The sequence below is a fragment of the Rutidosis leptorrhynchoides genome, chromosome 3, assembly GCF_046630445.1.
Source record: "Rutidosis leptorrhynchoides isolate AG116_Rl617_1_P2 chromosome 3, CSIRO_AGI_Rlap_v1, whole genome shotgun sequence".
NCBI classification, from domain to species: domain Eukaryota; kingdom Viridiplantae; phylum Streptophyta; class Magnoliopsida; order Asterales; family Asteraceae; genus Rutidosis; species Rutidosis leptorrhynchoides.
The window spans coordinates 601,694,065-601,715,347 of record NC_092335.1 but is presented as its reverse complement, the minus strand read 5'-3'; the positions used below and the strand labels follow the sequence as shown (position 1 = coordinate 601,715,347).

At 35.5% G+C, this 21,283-nt stretch overlaps 1 protein-coding gene across 1 annotated transcript; it reads left to right on the top strand.

Annotated features, from left to right (window-relative positions):
• The first annotated feature begins 2,076 nt into the window (after positions 1-2,076).
• LOC139898828 (uncharacterized) lies at positions 2,077-20,238 on the top strand. The gene is made up of 2 exons (XM_071881609.1): positions 2,077-3,187; positions 20,109-20,238. The coding sequence occupies exons 1-2, from the start codon at positions 2,212-2,214 to the stop codon at positions 20,123-20,125; spliced, it is 993 nt and encodes a 330-aa protein (XP_071737710.1). The 5' UTR covers positions 2,077-2,211; the 3' UTR covers positions 20,126-20,238.
• Positions 20,239-21,283: the final 1,045 nt, after the last annotated feature.

Sequence of the window (21,283 nt, the reverse complement as noted above, 5' to 3'; positions counted from 1 at the left end):
ATTAAGACATTAATGGGCAAATTCAGTGTACATAGAGTAACCGGGGATAGCCACAATCAAATTCATTTTAGTTAATCTATTTTTATTTTAAAGTTCGTCGTCTTAAACTGATATAATAATGAGGTATTTTAAAAATTTTAATATTTTGCTTAAAAAAATAGAATCCATAACTTAAAACAGGTATAACCTCATCGGATTACCTTGTTTTTTTTTCTTTTCATGATTGAATATATGTAGTTATAGAGTTATAGTTATGATTTAAGTAGAACAAGTACACACATTTATCCGGTTTTTTCTGAAACGATGTAAACCCTTCGATCAAGTGTTTTGTCGACAGTGAATAGCATCCATTGATGCGTTATATATAATAAAAGACCATAAATATTGTAACGTTTGTCCTTAACTCACTTTGAGGTGTCACCACAAACGCCTGGGGTGTTTGTGGTCAATTTTTGGTGAATTGTCAATCATAAGCAAAAGAAGGTAGGGTGAAAGAAGGCGAGGTGTTAAATGGTGATTGGTTAGAGTTATTTCTCTCTACAACTTCTTATTACACTATCTTTTAAATAGCAATCAAATTTTAACATATCAATCAAATTTTAACCTATCACTCACAAACATTCTACCAACTCTCTCAACAACTTTTGCCACTACAACCCCTTCCCACCATCATTCCCATGCAGCGGCAAAACATCAAAAAACACTCCATTATCCCTCCACGACAACGTCATACTATCAGTGGTCTAACGTCATATTCATTAATACGTTTTATCAATAGAGTTTCTCTTAACTACTTCCACCGTTAAGCATTCACTCCAATCTACTTATAGCAAAGGATATTTATTTAGGAGTACAAATATTGAAAAAGAACGTATACTAAAACTTAGGTCTTAGATTATGTGTCTACATGATATATTCAATGGTATTTAACAAATTTCTCCTCCTCAACTAACTCTACCTTAATTAACCTTCTACAATCTAAAATACCCTTGTTGATTTATTAATTATGCATTTATGCTACCTTTAGAGCAAGATAGACTGTTCTGGTCATGATACTCTTATCTTTTTGCCAACATCAATGAACTTGCATTTCATAACCTTATTAAATTGAATTGGTTTATTAGCTCAATTCATATTACGTAAACTTTAGATTGTTTATTTTTCTTCTTGCAAAAGTATTAAACCACGTTGAACAATGAAACAGTATCCATTCTTCTTGAAAATATCGCCTGTTAAAAGTGTTTGTCGAATTCAAGATACGTGTAGCAAATATTAGTTTTTCTTATATTTAAGGTAAGTTTGATTGAACTTATTTAAAACGTTGATGACTAAGAGTTATAATAATGATAAAAAAAAATGAATTAATACTATTTTTAAGTGGATAATTATATTTAAGCAAATATAAATGGTAATATGGAATTTTTGTAACTGAAAAAATATTACATTTTTGAAAAACTACCAACTCCATCACAATTTAAGTGTTTATAATTTCTAAATTTCATTTTTGTATCTTCGCCTTGAGCGTTTTGAAATAAAGTTTGTTTAGCTTTTCAAAAAAAAAAAAAAAAAAAAAAAAAAAAAAATTATATATATATATATATATATATATATATATATATATATATATATATATATATATATATATATATATATATATTTTACGAGTAGAAAGTTATGACATTCAAAGTTTCATAAATTTTTATGCAATTTTAAAGTAGATATGTAAATATAATACTCTCTCCGTCCTATCTTAAGTGTTCATTGTTGATTTTTCAAAGTATTTTTTTCAATTTTGATCGTAAATATTTTTATTTTTGTTATATAATACTTGATGAGAATCATATGGAATGAAAACACATTTAAAACTTAATTCATCCATATAAGTTTCATAAAATATTATATAACACAAATAAAAATATTTACGATTAAAGTTGACTAAAATTTTTTTTTAAAAGTCAAACGTGAACAATTATGATGTAACGGGGAGTATATAATAATACTCCTTAATAAATAATAATATAAAAATATATTGGTGAACACATTACCCTTAACTTAAAAACCATTGACATCAACATGAGTATCCTTTCAACTTCATCCTTAAATAACTTCTTATTTCCTCCCTTTATTGCCTTTATTTTTTTATATTTTTCTCAAAATCCATATTCTATCCAATTTCATTCCAATCACCTTTCTTTAATACCCAATATACATATGGATTCCGGTAACAGCTGTAGTTTACAATCCTCCGACGATCAAGAATTTGACTCAATACCCGAATCCATCTCTTCTTTTTTAACCCACAACCCAAACCCATGCCCGACCCTAACCACATCTTTCTTTGATCCTTCATTTTTCCCACATTCAATCCCGGTTTTTGATCCGGTCTGGTCACCAAACATACCACCCGGTCCAACCCCAACCCCAAACCCAAACTTCACTTCTTTTAACCCAGCTCAAAACGACGACGTTTTCGTAAATTCTAAACAAGGTTTGTTTACCAACTCAAACTCTAACCAGTCATCAGCAGTGAGTTCCTCAAATGCAAACATGGATCGGGGCTCCGAACATCATCAAATCGGAGTATCCATTAAAAACCCGAAAAAACGTACGCGAGCTTCCCGGCGAGCACCCACTACTGTTTTAACCACCGACGCCACCAATTTCCGGCAAATGGTTCAAGAATTCACCGGCATCCCCGCTACACCGTTCACCGCCGCCGCCGCAGCATCGTCACCGTACGCCCGTCATCTTGATATTTTCTCAGGCGGCGGTTTAGGGCCTTTGTATCCTATAAGACCGTTGAAAATTCAACCCGTTGATGACTCTTCTAGTAGTTTCAACTTACCCCCTTCGAACATTAAAGATTTACAAAACCAATCCCAAGGTTTGGTAAACATGCAAAACCCTTTGTTTTCGTTTCAATCTCTTTTACAAACGAAACTTCCTCATCAAGTAAATATACATGGGCCCATGTTGAGAGGTAGTGCAACACAAGGTGATGAGAATTTAAGTGGGTTTGCTAGTTCTTCAACAACTAGGAATGGGGTAAATGATAATTTAGTGAATTTGGAGGGGGTAAATAGTGATACTTTGAAAGTAGATGGGTTTAAAGTGAATAGTGTAGATTTTGATCAGCAAATTGAGAACGTTGTTTCAACAAGAAATAGTGGGGATCGAATTACTAAAGGTAATGTAGATTCATGGCTCTGCCCATCTGATAATTAGCTGTTTTAGTATAATTTAGTTTTGTAAAAGTTGCAAGTAATCAACAAATATTTAATTATAATAGAAATTTGATTTGATTATGTTTTTTTAAACTTTTGACGTGTATGTCACAGGGGAAGATAATTTTTGATTTACTACTTATGTTAATGTTATTTGGTAATTTAAAAATGCCCATACTAATTTAAGGAGGTATAAAATATGCTATCACTGCTATGACACCGATCAATTAAAGATTAACTTAATTAATAATTTACAATTTAACCTCGAACTTTATTACATGTATTTGTTTAGTAAAAAATATTTTACATTTTAACCTTAAACACGTGGCTATTGTTGTTAGTAAACGAGCCGAGCTGGATATTGGCTAAGGTCGAACTAGATTCATTTAAAATTTAGTTAGTTTGAGCTTGGTTCATTTCAAGCTTAAATTTAAATCGCATATGACTCGTTTGAAATTATCTGAGCTTGAGCTCAGCTCCAGTTCGACTATAAAACATATAATTGATATTAGTACATAATCATATGTTATTTAGCCATTCCCAAAAAAAGAACATAATCACATGTCATACATGAATAATAATAATAATTAATGTATATATATGAAAACTCAATTTAGGGCAAGCTTGTTCGAGTTTGTAGACGATAAATCTATGGATCTTAGGTCGCTTGAACTCTAAACTAAAGGCGGAACACAATAGAATAGAGGTAAATCGAGATACGGGTCGTTTCGGGATCGAATTGGTCGAACCTAGTGCAAAACCTAGATTAGATCGACACCTAGACGATGTATTTCGGTGGTATTCGGTGTTAGGGTTTTCTGGAGACGAGAAACAACGATTTGGAACAAATGGGACGAGTAACCTCATCAAAGAAGTCTAAACCCGTATATACACTGCAAGTCAGACACACTCGGTCGAGTGTGTCTGTCAGTCGGTCGATTGACTTACACAGTCGGTCGAGTGTGTACACACACTCGGTCGACTGTGTGCAGTTTAACATATTGATTATTTAATAAACTAAGAATGCACAATCACCATAGTAATCAATAGTCACTAGTAAATAACATTATTACATAACCGAATGTATTAAACGTAAGAATAAACTACGGCTGGGGATTCATGCACCAACAAACTCCCCCTAAGACCTAGCCGTAGAACAGAAATAAAAATTCGATTATCAATCAGTAAACGGATCTGTCACCCAGTTCTTCAAATAGCAAAGTTTCACAACCCTGCAGTACTGTTCAGCCTGCACACGATTTTCTGGGCGATACAGCATCCGATTGTAGTAAAGGGTAAACATATCTTCCTCACAGCAGTTTCGCAACCAAACTGGATCTAGAACTCTTATACAATCATTTTCATCTCCACCATCCTTGTCTAACACAATAACTGCTTCCTCTGAGTGTTCATCATAATACCACCAACGAAAACGAGGACTGAAGTGCTGCGGCATCTTTCTCAAAGGAACCTTCCGCATATACTTCACAGGTCGATATTTTACTATCTTCCTTCTAACCCCTGTTTTCTTGTTCGTTCGATAAGAAATCTTCGGAAACTGAGGACGAAAACCTATGAAATTAGGTGACTGATACGATTTCCTTATCTTACGAACCAAAACAACAGGAATTCCACTGTAATCCTGATATAACATCTTAAGCCTGGCCACCTGCATAAACTCAAAATAAGGTAACGTTTTGAATTCAAATGGAGATTTGATATAATCCACTCCATATTCTTTCTTGATCGCATACATATCGAATTCTTTAATATAGGCCCAGGCTATGATCTTTCCCTTAGCACGTAAACTCTCACAGTGCTCGATAAACTTCAAAAACTGCGGCTCTACTTCAGGTTTCATCACATACTTTCTAATCCGCATCTGAATCTTCCATTCTTCTTCCAACACTTCAATCTTTTCTTTGTTGATCTTCACCGGCAAGAAACCTTCTGGTAACACACTTTCTTGTTCCTTCTGTTCCTTTTCTTTACATTTTCTGTTCAAAAGCTCATCATTCATCTCAAAATAATCAGCAAAAGTTGGAAGATCATCACCAACGCCTTCATAACGAGGATAAGGCTCAGTTGGCTCATCCTCAATAACAATCTCATCAAAACTGTTATCACTTTCATCAAAAACATCAGTATCACTCATTTCATCTTCAAAATTCTGAGCTCCTGATGTCGAAGCCTCAGTTGCAGCTTTTGATGTAGCGTCAGCAGATTCCTTAGCTTCTCGCTCTAGACGCTCCATCAATTCCTGCTCAGTTTCGGTCAGATCCGGAGGGATCTCCCCTTCTTCTAAATCAGTGTAAACAGTTGTATGATTAAGACGATCCTGCATAGCTAAAAATTCAGAAACTGTTAAAACTTGAAGAGGAGTTACATACAGCGGGTTATCCTCCGTGTACCCTTTAGCAACTTCAACAGCTCTGTCCTCTTCTTCCTCACCAAAAGTACCAAATGGATCTGGTTCATCATCCTCTTCTTCAACCACAATCCTCTTCTCCCATTCGTTCAATCTATCCATCATATCTCGGTTTTGTGTCTGAAGAGATAAAATTTCTCCAGCCTGACTTTCCATATTTTTCTCCAGCTCACCAATCTTCAACCTCAATGCAGACATTTCAGATGTTGTCTTTTTCTTATCTTCATCAACTGCCTTTTGAAACTTAGCAAAATCCGCAGACAACTGAATCAATTTTCGGTTAACAATTCCTGTCATATCACCTGCAGTAGTCTCAGAACGTTGAGAAATTTGAACTTGCTGAGAAGATGTAGTTTGTTGTAGTTGAGTGGGTGCAGCTTGAGTAGATCCACCAGTAGCTGGACCAGTCTGAGCAACCTTCGTCTGGGACTTTGTTGTGGAAGACGAACTTCCATCTTTAACCAAAATCTTCAAACGTTTCTGTCTCCCTCTTGTTGACACCTTGGGAGCTTCAGCTAACTTTCGCTTCACTAAATCCATTTGACTATCATCAAGCGATGTTACATCATCTTCATCAACCAATCGAGGACCAGTTGATTTTGGTGGAGGCTGATTCACCTCTTCTTCACCTGCAATAGTAATATCAGTCTCATCCCCTGAATTACTGTTTTCATGTCGGCAACTCAAGCCTTCTGGACACACGTAATTCTCATTAATCAGATGACCAATCAGCCCTTTCTCCGGTACTTCCACTCGGCTCTGCAAAAACCTGTTGAAAGATTGATCATTTAAATGATTCTGCTTTAGTTCATCCTCAGGAATCTTTACCAACCCTTGAACCTGCTTCTCTAACATAATCTGAAGAAACCTCGGGAACACCAGATGAACTTTCCTCTTCACGTTTAGAACCATTGCATCAAATATCACCTGTGAAAAGTTAAACTCAGCGTTCAAAACCAACGCAACAAACATAGAGCTGTATTTCGCAGTCATCTCATCAAAACATCCTTGCATCGGGCTTAAACATCTAAGAAGAACGTATGTAAAGTATCGATACTGCCTTGGAAGTTTCGTACATTTAACAGCTTTGGTTTTAAAAATTAACTAAAAATAAAGAATTCCTTTCACAATAAACCTTTCCGAGAACTGAGTTGCTTGACATAATACACTAAACAAAGATGCACATACAGCTAATCTAATTCAAGTAATCAAATATGGACTTTTCAGATAGGAAAGCATATGCAAATTCATAAAGCAAACTACTGTACAAGATCCAGCATATCATGATTAGAAGATAAATGAGGTTATCAGCGTAAGAATAAATAATACAACTTATCATGAAGCCCAGTACAAAAAGCATAACACATGTTTTTGTGAGTTAACATATCACACTGATTTAATCTTATGATTTGGGGATCAGAACTGAACTAAAATTGACATGTAATTTCACGCTTCATTCATAAAGTACTTGATAAAGCATATACAAAACAACTTTCAAACATATAAATAAACATTTACCAACTTTCACACTAGACTTCGATGATCACGTTGATTAATTACTTTAACATTTTACAATGTTATATTTTAATCACGAAGTCAGTCCTCACTTGAGATCGCACGATGTTTCAGGTAGAACAATTGAGCACAACATGTTGACGCTGTCCTCTTATCACATCAATGTACTTTCAATCTGATTGAACAGAACCATCTCACGATGTTTCTAGCAACCCTGTCAGCCATGAGCTTCTACCTTAAACTTACACTTTTCGTTTCAGATAACTTTGTGAATCTCAAATTTATTGCATACTTTGTTAAGGCGCATACCGGCCGCTATAAACCCCATACTTAAACGGAAATCGTATGATGTATGATGTTTGATGGATGGAAGTGATAAATATATTTGAGTGATGGAACGCTAAGATACCTTCTAGAAGATATTCCCTCTATCCAGGTCAACATGCACAATCCCATATCACAGATAAACGATTTAAAGTTCACTAATTGAGATGTGAACTGAATAATTTAAGTTCTCTATATCTGATGATCTGATAAATTCTCCCCCTCGGATGTAGATAACTAAATCGTTCAAAAAGTCTCCGATTGGAATATATGTTGTCTCAGACTTAGATAACCGAGGAATCTCTGAAGCTATGTTCAATTCTTGATCCATGATTCTCGTGCAGCTTGGTGGTGCATCAAATTATTTACAACATAAATGAACAACCACAAACAAACCATAATTTTTTTTTTTTTTTTTGATTTTCCGATGTTGCCTTTTCTCCATAAATAAAACAAACAAAATAAATAAGTAAATACAACTATACATGATGATGATGCACTACAGTCTTTAACGTTAGTAGTAACTTCACGGAAAACCAATCTTCTGATATTGAAATCTAGAACCCGATGACATTGCGATATACACATCATTCTATGTCTGTGATACAAGACTGCACTTCTCAACCCTTCAAGATAAAACACCTCCCTTTGGGTATTCGATATGTACGTTGTTGGATTTCGGTCCAAGTAATAAAGGTAAATAGAAACAAGTATGCATCCTAGACAAAGTATGCTCACCTTGGGGACTCACAAAATTATCCTTTTGCTACCGAGTATAAACTGTAGTAGGGGAGACCTCAATCGTCTGTTGAGTTTCTGAACAAACATTTCTCAGTACATATTCAGTGATAAGTAGGTGACTACCCTCAACCGCTGTAAACCTTTTCATGATTTCCTTATCATGATATTTACGCTTTGTTGGTGTGATCACCTCTATCTAGAGTTAGGTCAATAAAGTATACTAACACATTATCAATCATCCTGTATTACTTGTTTTATACAACTTACATGTCGGTTCAGTATTGCAATCACTTCCCCACAAATATAATAAGCAACTCATTTTCAGGCTTTTCAATTTTTATAGATTTTTCATTTTTCAATTTTTATTTGTTTTTCTGTTTTTTCTGATTTTTATGGCTTTTCTATTTTCTCTGTACAATAGTATAGATTTATCTAAAAACATAAGCAAACATGCAGAAATATCAGGAAAAACGAATCTATCATGCAAATGAAAAGTAAACATGCAAATAATCTACAAACTATCATGCAAAACTATACATACTCTACAAGCAGTTTCTTAACAAATCACAACTCAGTCTCAGGTGTAGGTTCCTCTGTGTCAGGAACCTCATTTTCAGGAACCACATCTGAAAGCAATTTAACACCTATTTCGTTTAATAAGTAATTAAAACGTGGTTTATCAAAAGCTTTTGTGAAAAGATCAGCCCTTTGGAACATAGTGTCTATCTGCACAACATCTATCAACTTTTTCTCATAGCAGTCTCTAATGAAATGGTATTTAATCCCTATGTGTTTCGTTTTAGAATGATTTACGGGATTTTTAGTGACATCTATGGCAGCAGTATTATCAACATAAATAGGAGTGTTAGAAATTTGCAAACCGTAGTCACATAGTTGCTGTTGAATCCAGATGACCTGTGATGTACTGCTGGCCGCGGCAATGTACTCTGCTTCGCAAGTGGACTGAGCCACTGCAGTCTGCTTCTTACACTGCCATGTAACTAGTTTGCTGCCAAGGAACTGACAACCTCTTGATGTTGACTTGAAATCCTTCTTGCATCCTCCATAGTCAGAATCACTGTAAGCTGTGAGATCAAACCCATCCTCACATGGATACCATAACCCTAAACTCGATGTATCTTTCAAATACCTCATAATCTTCTTAACCACTAACATATGATGAACATTAGGATTTGCCTGATAACGAGCACACAGACAAACCGCAAACATGATATCTGGTCGAGAAGCTGTAAGATACATTAGAGAACCTATGATAGCCCTGTATAACGTTTGGTCCACTGCGGCACCCTCACACTCAGGTGAAATACCATGGTTCACAGACAACGGAGTTTTAGCCGGTCTTTCTGCTTCCATTTGAAACCTCTTCAGAATATCAGCAACATACTTGGTTTGATGCAAGAAGATGCCTTTATCTGTCTGAGCTACCTGTAGACCCAAGAAAAACTTAATCGTTTCCATTGAACTCATCTTGAACTTCTGCTGCATGACCTTCTCAAACTCATCAACCATACCCTGATCTGTTGACCCGAATATAATATCATCAACATAAACCTGCACTAACATAAGATGTTGTCCCTTCGTTTTGATGAAAAGTGTCTGATCAATGACACCTCTCCGAAAACTGTTTTCAATCATGTAATTGGACAACGTTGCATACCATGCTCGAGGAGCTTGGTGAAGACCATAAAGTGCCTTTTCAAGTCTATAAACGTTTTCTGGGAAATGAGGGTCTTCGAAACCGGGTGGTTGTTCAACAAACACCCTCTCATTGATATCTCCGTACAAAAACGCGCTTTTCACATCCATCTGAAAAACTTTAAATCCCATGAAGGATGCAAATGCCAAGAAAATCCTGATTGCTTCCAGTCGTGCAACCAGAGCAAAAACCTCATCATAGTCAACTTCAGGGATTTGTTGATATCCCTTTACCACCAATCTAGCTTTGTTTCTGATAACTATACCCTGTTCATCCTTCTTGTTCTTCAAAACCCATCGAAGACCATAAGGCACACAACCATGCGGTGGATTGACTAGTTTCCAAACCTTCAAATGTTTAAACTGTAACAGCTCCTCTTGCATTGCACTAACCCACTCATCATACTTCAGTGCCTCATACGCATCTTTCGGTTCAATTTGACATACATAGCATGAGTGAGCATGCACAAATATCCTACCTGTCTTATTCAGCGAAGAATAAAATGCTGTAACCACATTCGCACTTTCAGTCTGAACATCATCTGCTGCTGTTGAACTATTGTTAATCACCGGGACCTCTGATGTGGTCGAAACCTCAGAATTTGATGCCTCTGTTGTCGTACTCTGGGGAATATTAATATGAGGAATTCCATGTGCGTCCACATAATAATCCTGTAGACGTTTAGGTGGTAAAATAACACGATTGGATCTTCTCACCCCTCCTGCTTCAGTTGGCCGTTCAGGCACTGTCACAGTTGGTGGTTGATTATATAGAGGATTAAGATGTTCCTCTGTCAATCGTGATCGGTTAACTTCCTCATCATCTTCAAGATCGCTATCGTCATCTGTATATACTACCCCGTCCGCATTTGAATCAAAAGCATTTGTCACTCTCTGTGGACTAGGTTGCAAGTTAGAAACCGGATTCTGAATCTGTGATGGAATAGTAACAACATTCTCAGTTGAGTTTTGAGAATCAAACAAAACCTGAGTTAAAATCTCCTCCTCTGTAGCATCGGGTGGAAGATTGAAGGAATCAAATAATTTGTCATATTCAAATTGCCAAGCGAACCCTTTACTGACACGAGGTGGAGCATTGCGCTGAATATCCACCTCATAACGTTCCTCCACATGCCTAGACTCAGTGTTATATACTCGTTTGTTTGGATTCCCATATCCCAAGAAGATACCAGAGATCACCTTTGAATTGAATTTCCCTCCATTGTCTCGTACCAGAATAGTACAAGGAGCACCAAAAGGTTCGAAATGTTTGATATTAGGCTTTCTCTTGTGCAACAGCTCATAACACGTTTTACCATGTCTCTTTACCACCAGAACTCGATTCATCACATAACACGCAGTACTCACGGCTTCTCCCCAGAAAACAATTGGAAGACATGAATCAGCTAGCATAGTTCTTGCGGTTTCGATTAGAGTCCTATTCTTTCGTTCAGCAACACCGTTTGATTGAGGTGTATAAGCCGGACTGAACTGTTGTTGTATCCCTTTCTCATTACAAAATAGCTGCATCTGAATGTTCTTAAATTCTGTACCATTATCAGTACGAATCTTCCTTACCTTCAAGTTATACAGACTTTCGAGCTTCAGAATCAACACTTTAATATGCTCAAATGTGTCTGACTTGAGTTTCAACATCACAACCCACGAAAACCGGGAATACTCATCTGTAACTACCAAGCAATATGATTATCTAGTGAGAGTTTTACAATTAACTGGACCAAAGAGATCCATGTGTAACAGCTCCAAAGGAATATTGACAGAATGATGCTTTTTGGTAGTATGTGACTTTCTAGTCTGCTTCCCCTGTTTACACGGAAGACAAACCTCAGGAATATGAAAACTTTTAACATTCACACCATCAACTAATCCATTGTGGACTAGATTATTCATCTTCCTCAGACTCAGATGACCCATACGCTTGTGCCAAAGAATCGACTCCTTTTCAGTAGCTTTAGAGACAAAAGCCTGATGGCCTGTAGCTGCCTTAACATGAGCCTTACGCATATCAAGGATATAGAGATCCTTGCACCTTGGAGCAGTCATCAGAATCATGTCCTTCGGAATTACGAACTCTTTTCTTAAAATATAACAAAACTTATCATCAAAAGCAACAGTATATTTCTTATCAGCAACTTGTGAAACAGAAAGCAGATTGTTCGACATCTGCTCTACATAGTTAACTTTACCAAAGCTGACATTATCATTAGCAATAACACCCTGAGCAGTAATAAATCCTCCTTCACTACCTGCAAAAGAAACTGGTCCTCCATCTACTGTTTTCACATTAGACAGCAAAGACAAGTTCCCTATCATGTGCCTGGATGCCCCACTATCAACAATCCAAGTACTGCAGCGTGGATTGTAGGCGATCTGCACATTAAAGTAAGAGGATTAGTTAGAAAGGGCCACCCATGCCCTAATGGCAGTGGGTTTCCCATCAAAACCAACAACTGGCAACTCCACCCATTGTCCTTTAGATCCAGAAGGACCTTCAGGATGCTGAACACTTTTAACTTCTGATTTAGATTTCCAAACTGTGTTATTCGGTAATGGTTTTCTATAATAATCATTAGTTTGAAAAACCTTTTTATCATTTGTTTGCACTGAAAAAGAATTAAACACCGGTGACGGTGATCTCCTATTAGAGAACCGATTTGGACTAAGATCAACCTTCCTTCTTGGTGTCTGTCGAATGGGTCTGCAATTCATAGCCCTGTGTCCCAACCTCCCACAATTAAAGCAGTTAACATTATCAAAATCATGAGAATTAAACACTTTACGTCTAATTGGTGAAAACTGTCTTCTAGGTGGTTCAGTATGTTGTCTAGTCGTAGGGGATGACGAGACTTGTTGCTTAACAGTCTGTCGACGACCAGGCAGAACATACTTGGATACATTCTCAGATTTGGAACTCGCCGCTGTTGGTGATTGTTCTACCTTAGGACATGATTCATCTATTCGGCCCTTACTGATAAACTTAGGTGACACTCCCTGGGTGTTCTTCTTCTTATTCTGTTTGGGACTCACAGTTTTCTTAGGCTGAGCCTTTTGACTCTGAGTCATCTTACTAGCATTAACTGGATTTTTCAGAATGGTAACAGGTTTAGTGACAAGCTCAAATGGTTTGCTGTCTTTTTCAGTGTCGATATCAGTATCTGACTCTGTTTCATAGACAGCATCTAAAGGCTTCTTCGACTCAACTATCTTAACAGTGCTCTCAACAGGTGCTTCTTTAGGCTTACCATATTCTAGTTCTACAACATGACCCTTACTTTTCTCAACTGGTTTGTTAATGTACTCACCCAAAAGTGGCGGGGCAACCTGGTTATAACCTAAACCCTGCTGTTTAGGAGGATTCAAAATCTGTTTCACATAAGACATCCTCTGCCAATTGTCGATCCTAGCTTTTTCAGACTCGTATTTCAACTTAAATGAATCTCTTTCAGCCTTAAGAGTCTCTATCTAGCCCAAATACATAGTAATCACTTTTCCATCATCTATAACAGTTGATTTTAAGTGACCTACCTGATTCTCTAAAGATTTAATAACATCAACATAGTCTTTCTGTTTGTTAAGGTAGAAAAGTGCATCATCATAGTTCTTTTTATTAGTCTGATTCTCCAATCTAAGATCCTTAAGGTCAACTAAAAGCTTAGGACAGGTCTCACATGTAACAGATATCTCATTAAGCTTCGAAATTACACACTCGAGCCTCTCAATTTCCTGTTCATAATCAACGCATCTAGAACATTTAGAAACTGAATCATTACATACCTTATCGTTACCGGATGTGTTGGCCATAAATGCATAGGTATTTCTTTCAACCTGAGTGTCTTCATCTGATTCTGACTCAGACTCTGAACTCGTACTGTCCGCGTAGTCAGCCTCATAACCTCCTTTGTTCTCGCTTTCATCCGAACACACTAGACTCCGAACTGTAACAATCTTCTTGTTACCACTCTTAAGATCACAGTTGAGTAAATGTCCCAACTCTTGTCTGAACCAAGTACCAACATGACAACTTCTTTCTACATCCTCACCGGAAGAATCAGTCGTAAACTCAAAATCTGATAGGTCTCGTGTAATGACCCGGACTTTTCCGATCGTTCTATACTTATGAGATTAATATTTACATAAATTAAACCTTACCAACATGATAAGCAATCCAAATTGTTGAGACTTATGTTTTTGAAAAGAGTTTTACACAACGTTTGACCGTCTAGTTTGACCGATGATATCACGAACTATACAATATATGATAATTATACATACATATTTAACATGATCTAAGGATGTTTTAATATCTCATTTTGTATTAATAACAAAAAGTCATAAGTATATTTTGAAACTACTAACTTAAGTTTTCAAAACAATAACCATACGTAACGTTATTTGACATAAATACTGATGATTTATAATGTTTATACATATATCGTATAAGTAATGTATTTAATCATTTTTAAAGGGCTTTTATACATAAAACAATATAAGTATATTTACAAAAGATAGTTATATTTGAATTCTCGTTCCGTTTCCTCAATAATCCTATACGTATATCTAGGGTACTATACACAGCTTCTAGAAGTATTTACTATTGGTATATACCAATAGAAATCTTCAATTATTGGAATAATATGTCATTCATGACATAATAAATTTTAACTTATCTTAGATATTTTCACTAAAAACCAAATTTTCAAGCCTATAAATAAGCACCATTTCTAACTCATTTTTTACACATTCATTTTCCAAATTTTACTTCCAATTTTCACACACACTTGCAAGAACTCTCTCAACTTTTATTTTACTACTTCTTTCCAGCAACTTTACATTTTAAACTTGAGGTAAAAACTCTACTTCAACTCTTTTTCAATTCATATATTTATAGCTATATATATAAGAGTTTATAAACTAGAACATAGTTTGAATGATTTCAAACTTGTTCGCAAACTAAATAGATCCTTCTAACTTAACTTTTAAAATACTTCAAGACCTGTAACATATCTTAATTATATGCTAACTTAACAAGGTATAACTTGGTTTTTCAAAGAACACCTTAAAAACTGAATTTACGACGTCGGAGTGCAACCGGGGGCTGTTTTGGGTTGGATAATTAAAAACCATCTTAAACTTTGAATTGGAGGTTTATTTTCTGGAAAAATGATTTTTACTATGAATATGATAACACATAAAAATTTCATGATTTAACTCAAAGTATAAGTATTTTTAGAAAAATAATCATTTAAGATTGTTTACATGATGGAAAATGATTAACTTCATAAGTTTCACTAAAGTTTAACCTATGACCTGTGATTTCGAATACAAACTAAGGTATTTACAGTTCATAGTCTTAAATAGGGACTCGATCCAAGGAAGTGGCAAGTTGAATCAATGAAAACGGAGTTGTAACGAAGAAACTATGACCAAAACAAGATCGGATATCTAAGACTAGTTTAGCTACGAAAATAATTGGAGAAAATTAAATAAATCACATCTTTTTAAAATAACATGATATTTTATATATATGTACTCATAATTTAATTTTATATGGTTCAGGATCACCCGTAAACAATACGAGAAGATTAATAATAAGATCCCATGATTGTACGCAACACGTCATTTGACAACACCGGTACTTTATGTACGCAACACGTCATTTGACAACACCGGTACCATGGGTCAAGATTAATCTCGACCAATACATATACGATGGGGGTTTTATTTATTTCATTGGGGGTTTATTAAACACCTAAAAATGAACCATTAAAATTGAATTACTAACATCAGACTGCTAACTACGGACTAAGAAATTATTGAAACTATTAAAAGTATAATAAGTATATATATGTGACGATTGTTTAAAATGGAAATATATTGATAAACTATATATGGATAGGTTCGTGATATCAACCGGAGACCAAGTCAAATTATATATATCTTCAAGACAACAGTGAGTATATAGTCCCACTTTTAAACTCTAAATATTTCGGGATGAGAATACATGTATTTTGTGTTTTACGATATGGACACAAGTAACTGAAAAATATATTCTACGTTGAGTTGTACCACTGGCATACTTCCCTGTAGCTTGGTAACTGTTATTTACAGCGGTATTGTAAACGCGAATCCTGTTGATAGATCTATCGGGCCTGACAACCCCAACCGGACTGGACGACCAGTATTCAACGGTTGCACAGTACTTCGTTTCGTGACTACACTTGGTACGGTGTAGTAAGATTTCATAATAAAGGGAATATGCGACGTGATTAAATGTTAAGTATGGTTACCAAGTGCTCAACCACTTAGAATATTTTTATTAAAATGTTTATATATGAAATCTTGTGGTCTATATTTATATCGCTGCCGGCATTAAACCTATATCTCACCAACTTTATGTTGACGTTTTAAACATGTCTATTCTCAGGTGATAATTAGAAGCTTCCGCTGCATTATGTTGAATTTGAGCAGGATCTTGCGTACGCATATTTGTGTCAAAAATAAAACTGCATACCCGAGGATTTGTGTTGTAAAATATACTAGAAATCGTGTTGTTATCATTATTTGTAAAGTTTGTAAGTCGAAGATTATCGCTAAACGATAATCATCTTTCTATCGTCTAAAGCTTGTATCAAAAATAAGATTTGTGGTTTGTAATGTAAAATATATGCAGTTTTCTTTTAAAAATGTCTCATATAGAGGTCAATACCTCGCAATGAAATCATACGTTATCTAACTCGTTCTTAGGGTTAAGGACGGGTTATGACATCTCGAGCTTGGCGAAACTTATCATACAGTCGATCTTTAATCCTCTTTCTGAGGCACAACTTCATAATCTCCTCAGCTCTTTTCATTCTACCATCACATTTGCACACATAGCAGGTGCAATTCGGATTATCTTTTCCAGTACAACCTGCATTTCTCCTAGCAATTCTTTCTTCTTCAATTTCAGCTTCAGTTTTACCTATAAACACAACATTAGCTTGATGCGTATCTGCCGTGATGGACCAGTCACACACTTCATCAGCATACGTGGTCGTCAAGGCCTTAGATTGAGTGGACCCCGAAGATTCTTTCTCAACAATAACATGTTGTGGAGTAACTGAAATGGTTGTATTGTGAAAAAGATCAGAAAAACCAGTCTTGGGTGGCCTCGTGCAAGTCTTCTTAAAATGACCAAGCTCATCACAATTGAAGCATCTAACCTTTGACATATCAAAACCAAACTTCGAGTCTCGATTCAAACTCAAAGACCTCTGTCCGGTTTTCTTCAAGTACTTCCTAGCCCGTCTAACAATGCTACCCATGCAATAAAGTATATCCATCCTTTCGATATCGTCCTCATCAATCTGATCATAGTCTTCATTTTTAAGATGACTATTAATCACTTGTCCACTAATCATATCGTTGTATGAGTTAACAACAATAGCTGCCAGAGCCATATCTTCCTGAATTGATTCGATGGGTCTCTTCCTGATATTCTCAGTTTGAAACACAGGAGTCTGAGTCTGAGTCTGTTGAGAAGGAGAATTCTGAGTCTGAGCTTGTGATTTAGCATTAATGTAGCCAGACTGAGATTGTGGAGCAGACATTTGAGAAGCATTTACTGTAATATAAGCTGTTTGTAATGGAGCATGACCAGAAGATGAAGCTAAAGTGGATACAGAAGCAACTACCGAACCAAGTCTCTTCCTCTTAGCTTCTACCTGAATATCCTTATCCATCAACTTAGAAGTAAAAGCTGTCAATGTTAACGTACGACCTGATGTGCTGTACATGTTCTGAATCTTTTCAATCTCATGGTCCCACTTTTCTGGAAGACCATCTTTCAACACCCTGACTACCTTATCATCAGGTACATCAAACCCATAATCCGCCATCTCTGCTACCAGTAAACGATATCTCTCTAAAGTTTGTCCCAGTGACTCTGATGGAAGAGCAGCAAATGCCCTCCATTCATCCTTCAATACCTTACCTTTTGTTGCCCGATAAGTAGCATTACCCTCTGTTACAGATTGAAGGGCCAACCAAAGAGTATACGCGGTTTTGTTACGGTTTTTGAACTGCTGGAAAATGTCCTTTGACAACGCTTGCGTTAGCTGAGCATAACATCTACACTCAAGATTATTTTGTTCACGCTCTGTAGGACTAAACTGTTGTGTTTCTTTGGGTTCACCATCACCTCCACAAGGCCAAACAAATGGATTCTCAATACATTCCCAAAGTCTAGAGTCAACACCATTTAAGTAAATAACAAACCTAACTTTCCAGTCCAAGAAGTCTTTAAGATTGTCAAGTCGAGGTACTTTATTTGTCGATCCAGATTCGCTTTCGTTAAGTAACAGTTTTTGTAGTCCAGGTGCAATTACTAACGCGCTATATTCATTTGTCACTTGTTCATTAGTGTCCGACATGTTAACTGATTAAGTTTGAAAATAAAAGATTAATTAAGATCCTGATTAAGTCACACGGTCGACTATCTCTGACACACGGTCGACTGTATAAGACACACGATCGATTGTACTTATCACATGGTCGATTGTCTAACAAAATTTTGGCAGCACTTCGTTACTATATAAGCCTTGGGTATTGCAAACACACACGGTCGATTGTCTAACTCTCACGGTCGATTGAAACTCTCACACGGTCGAGTGACAATCTCACACGGCCGACTGACTTAGGGAATCTGGCACGGCTCTAGTAAAACTCACACGATCGGTGGAACAATACACACGGTCGATCTTAGGACTCACTCGGTCGGTTGTCAGAACACACACGGCCGAGTGTGTTCTTGACAGAAGCTGGTCGACTATTAGGGTTTTCTAGACAAAAATTGATTTTGCAATCGATTATGGATGGAAAACTCAAAAACAACACGTAGATAACGAAAATAAGCACTCCATAAACACCTTTTGACAATAAAAACACTATTAATAACGTGTAAACACAGATTAATAGACCAAAAACCTAAAAAACACCAAAAACACAAACTTTGACCCAAAAAATGATTTGATCAAGCAAAAACCAGAGACTCCAGCTCTGATACCACTTTGTAGACGATAAATCTATGGATCTTAGGTCACTTGAACTCTAAACTAAAGGCGGAACACAATAGAATAGAGGTAAATCGAGATACGGGTCGTTTCGGGATCGAATTGGTCGAACCTAGTGCAAAACCTAGATTAGATTGACACCTAGACGATGTATTTCGGTGGTATTCGGTGTTAGGGTTTTCTGGAGACGAGAAACAACGATTTGGAATAAATGGGACGAGTAACCTTATCAAAGAAGTCTAAACCCGTATATATACTGCAAGTCAGACACACTCGGTCGAGTGTGTCTGTCACTTGGTCGACTGACTTACACAGTCGGTCGAGTGTGTACACACACTCGGTCGACTGTGTGCAGTTTAACATATTGATTATTTAATAAACTAAGAACGCACAATCACCATAGTAATCAATAGTCACTAGTAAATAACATTATTACATAACTGAATGTACTAAACGTAAGAATAAACTACGGTTGGGGATTCATGCACCAACAGAGTTCGACATAACTAAGTCGAGCTCGTTTATTAAACGACCTCCAAAATAAGTTCAAGCTCACTCGAGCTCGTTTAGGATGAGCTCGAATCAAGCTTTTATTCAGCCGAGTTGTTAATTGAGTTCTGTCTTTACTCACTCCATCTTTTTACCTTAACTTTCGTGTTCCATAAGAAAGAGGTAAGTGGTTTATTGTGGGGTTTGTAATTTCTTCATGTTTATTGTTTTTATCTTTTGAGTAATCAAAATTTATATTGGTAAAACATGGTCTAGAATTATTGAACGTCATTGTCGCGAAAGATAGAGTCAGTCTTTTCGTCTTAGTACTAAAAACATTCCCAACGTCAATGTTAAACATCTGCCAATATCCTTGCCAATGTTTGGTACTATTAGCAGCGAATTGTCAAACTTTAGCCAATGTCATTTTGTCCTCCATTTCGTCGATGTAAAGCTTTATTTCCTCACAGGTGAAATTCGTGTAAACATACCTTTACACTTTGTTTTAAGTTTTGTACTATGCTTTAATTAATTTATTTATAGTATTTGAGGAAACTGTGATGGTTGGAAGTGATATGTGATATGTTAATGATAGGAAAGAAATGAGAATGAAATAGTGATGTGGCGCTGATGTGACAGTATGTTAATCTGAAGAAGTGTCATTGTTGGGAATGCTCTGACGAGACGATGACATTAGACAACTCAAAAGTTCGCTCTTGGATGTCAGGACAATGAGTATAGACATTCATATATGTATTTCTTTAGTTATACCTTTGAAACCACTTGTGGTTGTGGTGGTAATGGAGTTTTGTAAGAGTTATGATATATGTGACGATGTAATACGTTTGTTGTAGATAAACTATGGGGGTGTTCAATATTTGGATTGAAACTGTTTATAATGAATATTGAATCGGAACCAAGTAGAATTTAAAAATGATTTTCTTATCGAGCAAAAGCAAAAACCGAATTTAAATTCGCTTTTGAGTTCAATTTTCGATTTTGAAAATTATAATTTGATTAATTAAAAACTAAATATACAATTGAATTCAATTTATATAATATTAAATAAATATAACAAGTTATTACTATTATGTGCTAGATATTATTTGAGTAGATTTCATATCTTTTCAAGTTAATTTATGTTTACTCGAATTTAAAATTTTATTTGAATCTTTAACTTCGTAATGTTTCTAATTTTTTTACTTCAGATTTTGAAACTGTAACCATTTCAGGTAGACTTCTTATTAAAGTCAATATAAGTGTGTATGTATGTTGAATCAATAAAATTTATATATAACTTTTTTTTACAATATTTTTTTTATTGAAAAGCATACACTATGACTAATATATAGATACTTTTAGTTTTTTTCTAGGTTATTGATTTTGTTGATTTCGATATAATACATATAGTATTATGGTATTATATTAACTTATTATATTTTATAAATTTGTATATATATTCAATTATATATATATATATATATATATATATATATATATATATATATATATATATATATATATATATATATATATATATATATATATATATATATATATATTAGTGTAGTTTGATATTTTACAAAGTTAACACTATAATGTTTGTTCATCTTCTGGAAAAAAAAAAAGTAATACTCCATCCGTCCTAAAAAAGTTGTCTCATTTCATTTTTTTGGGTCTTTTGCCTTCAACTTTGACTATAATTATGAAATGACTCAAACCCGGTTAATAAAAACGAGACATTTTTTTACAAGGCATAAGGTGCGGCGCACCAT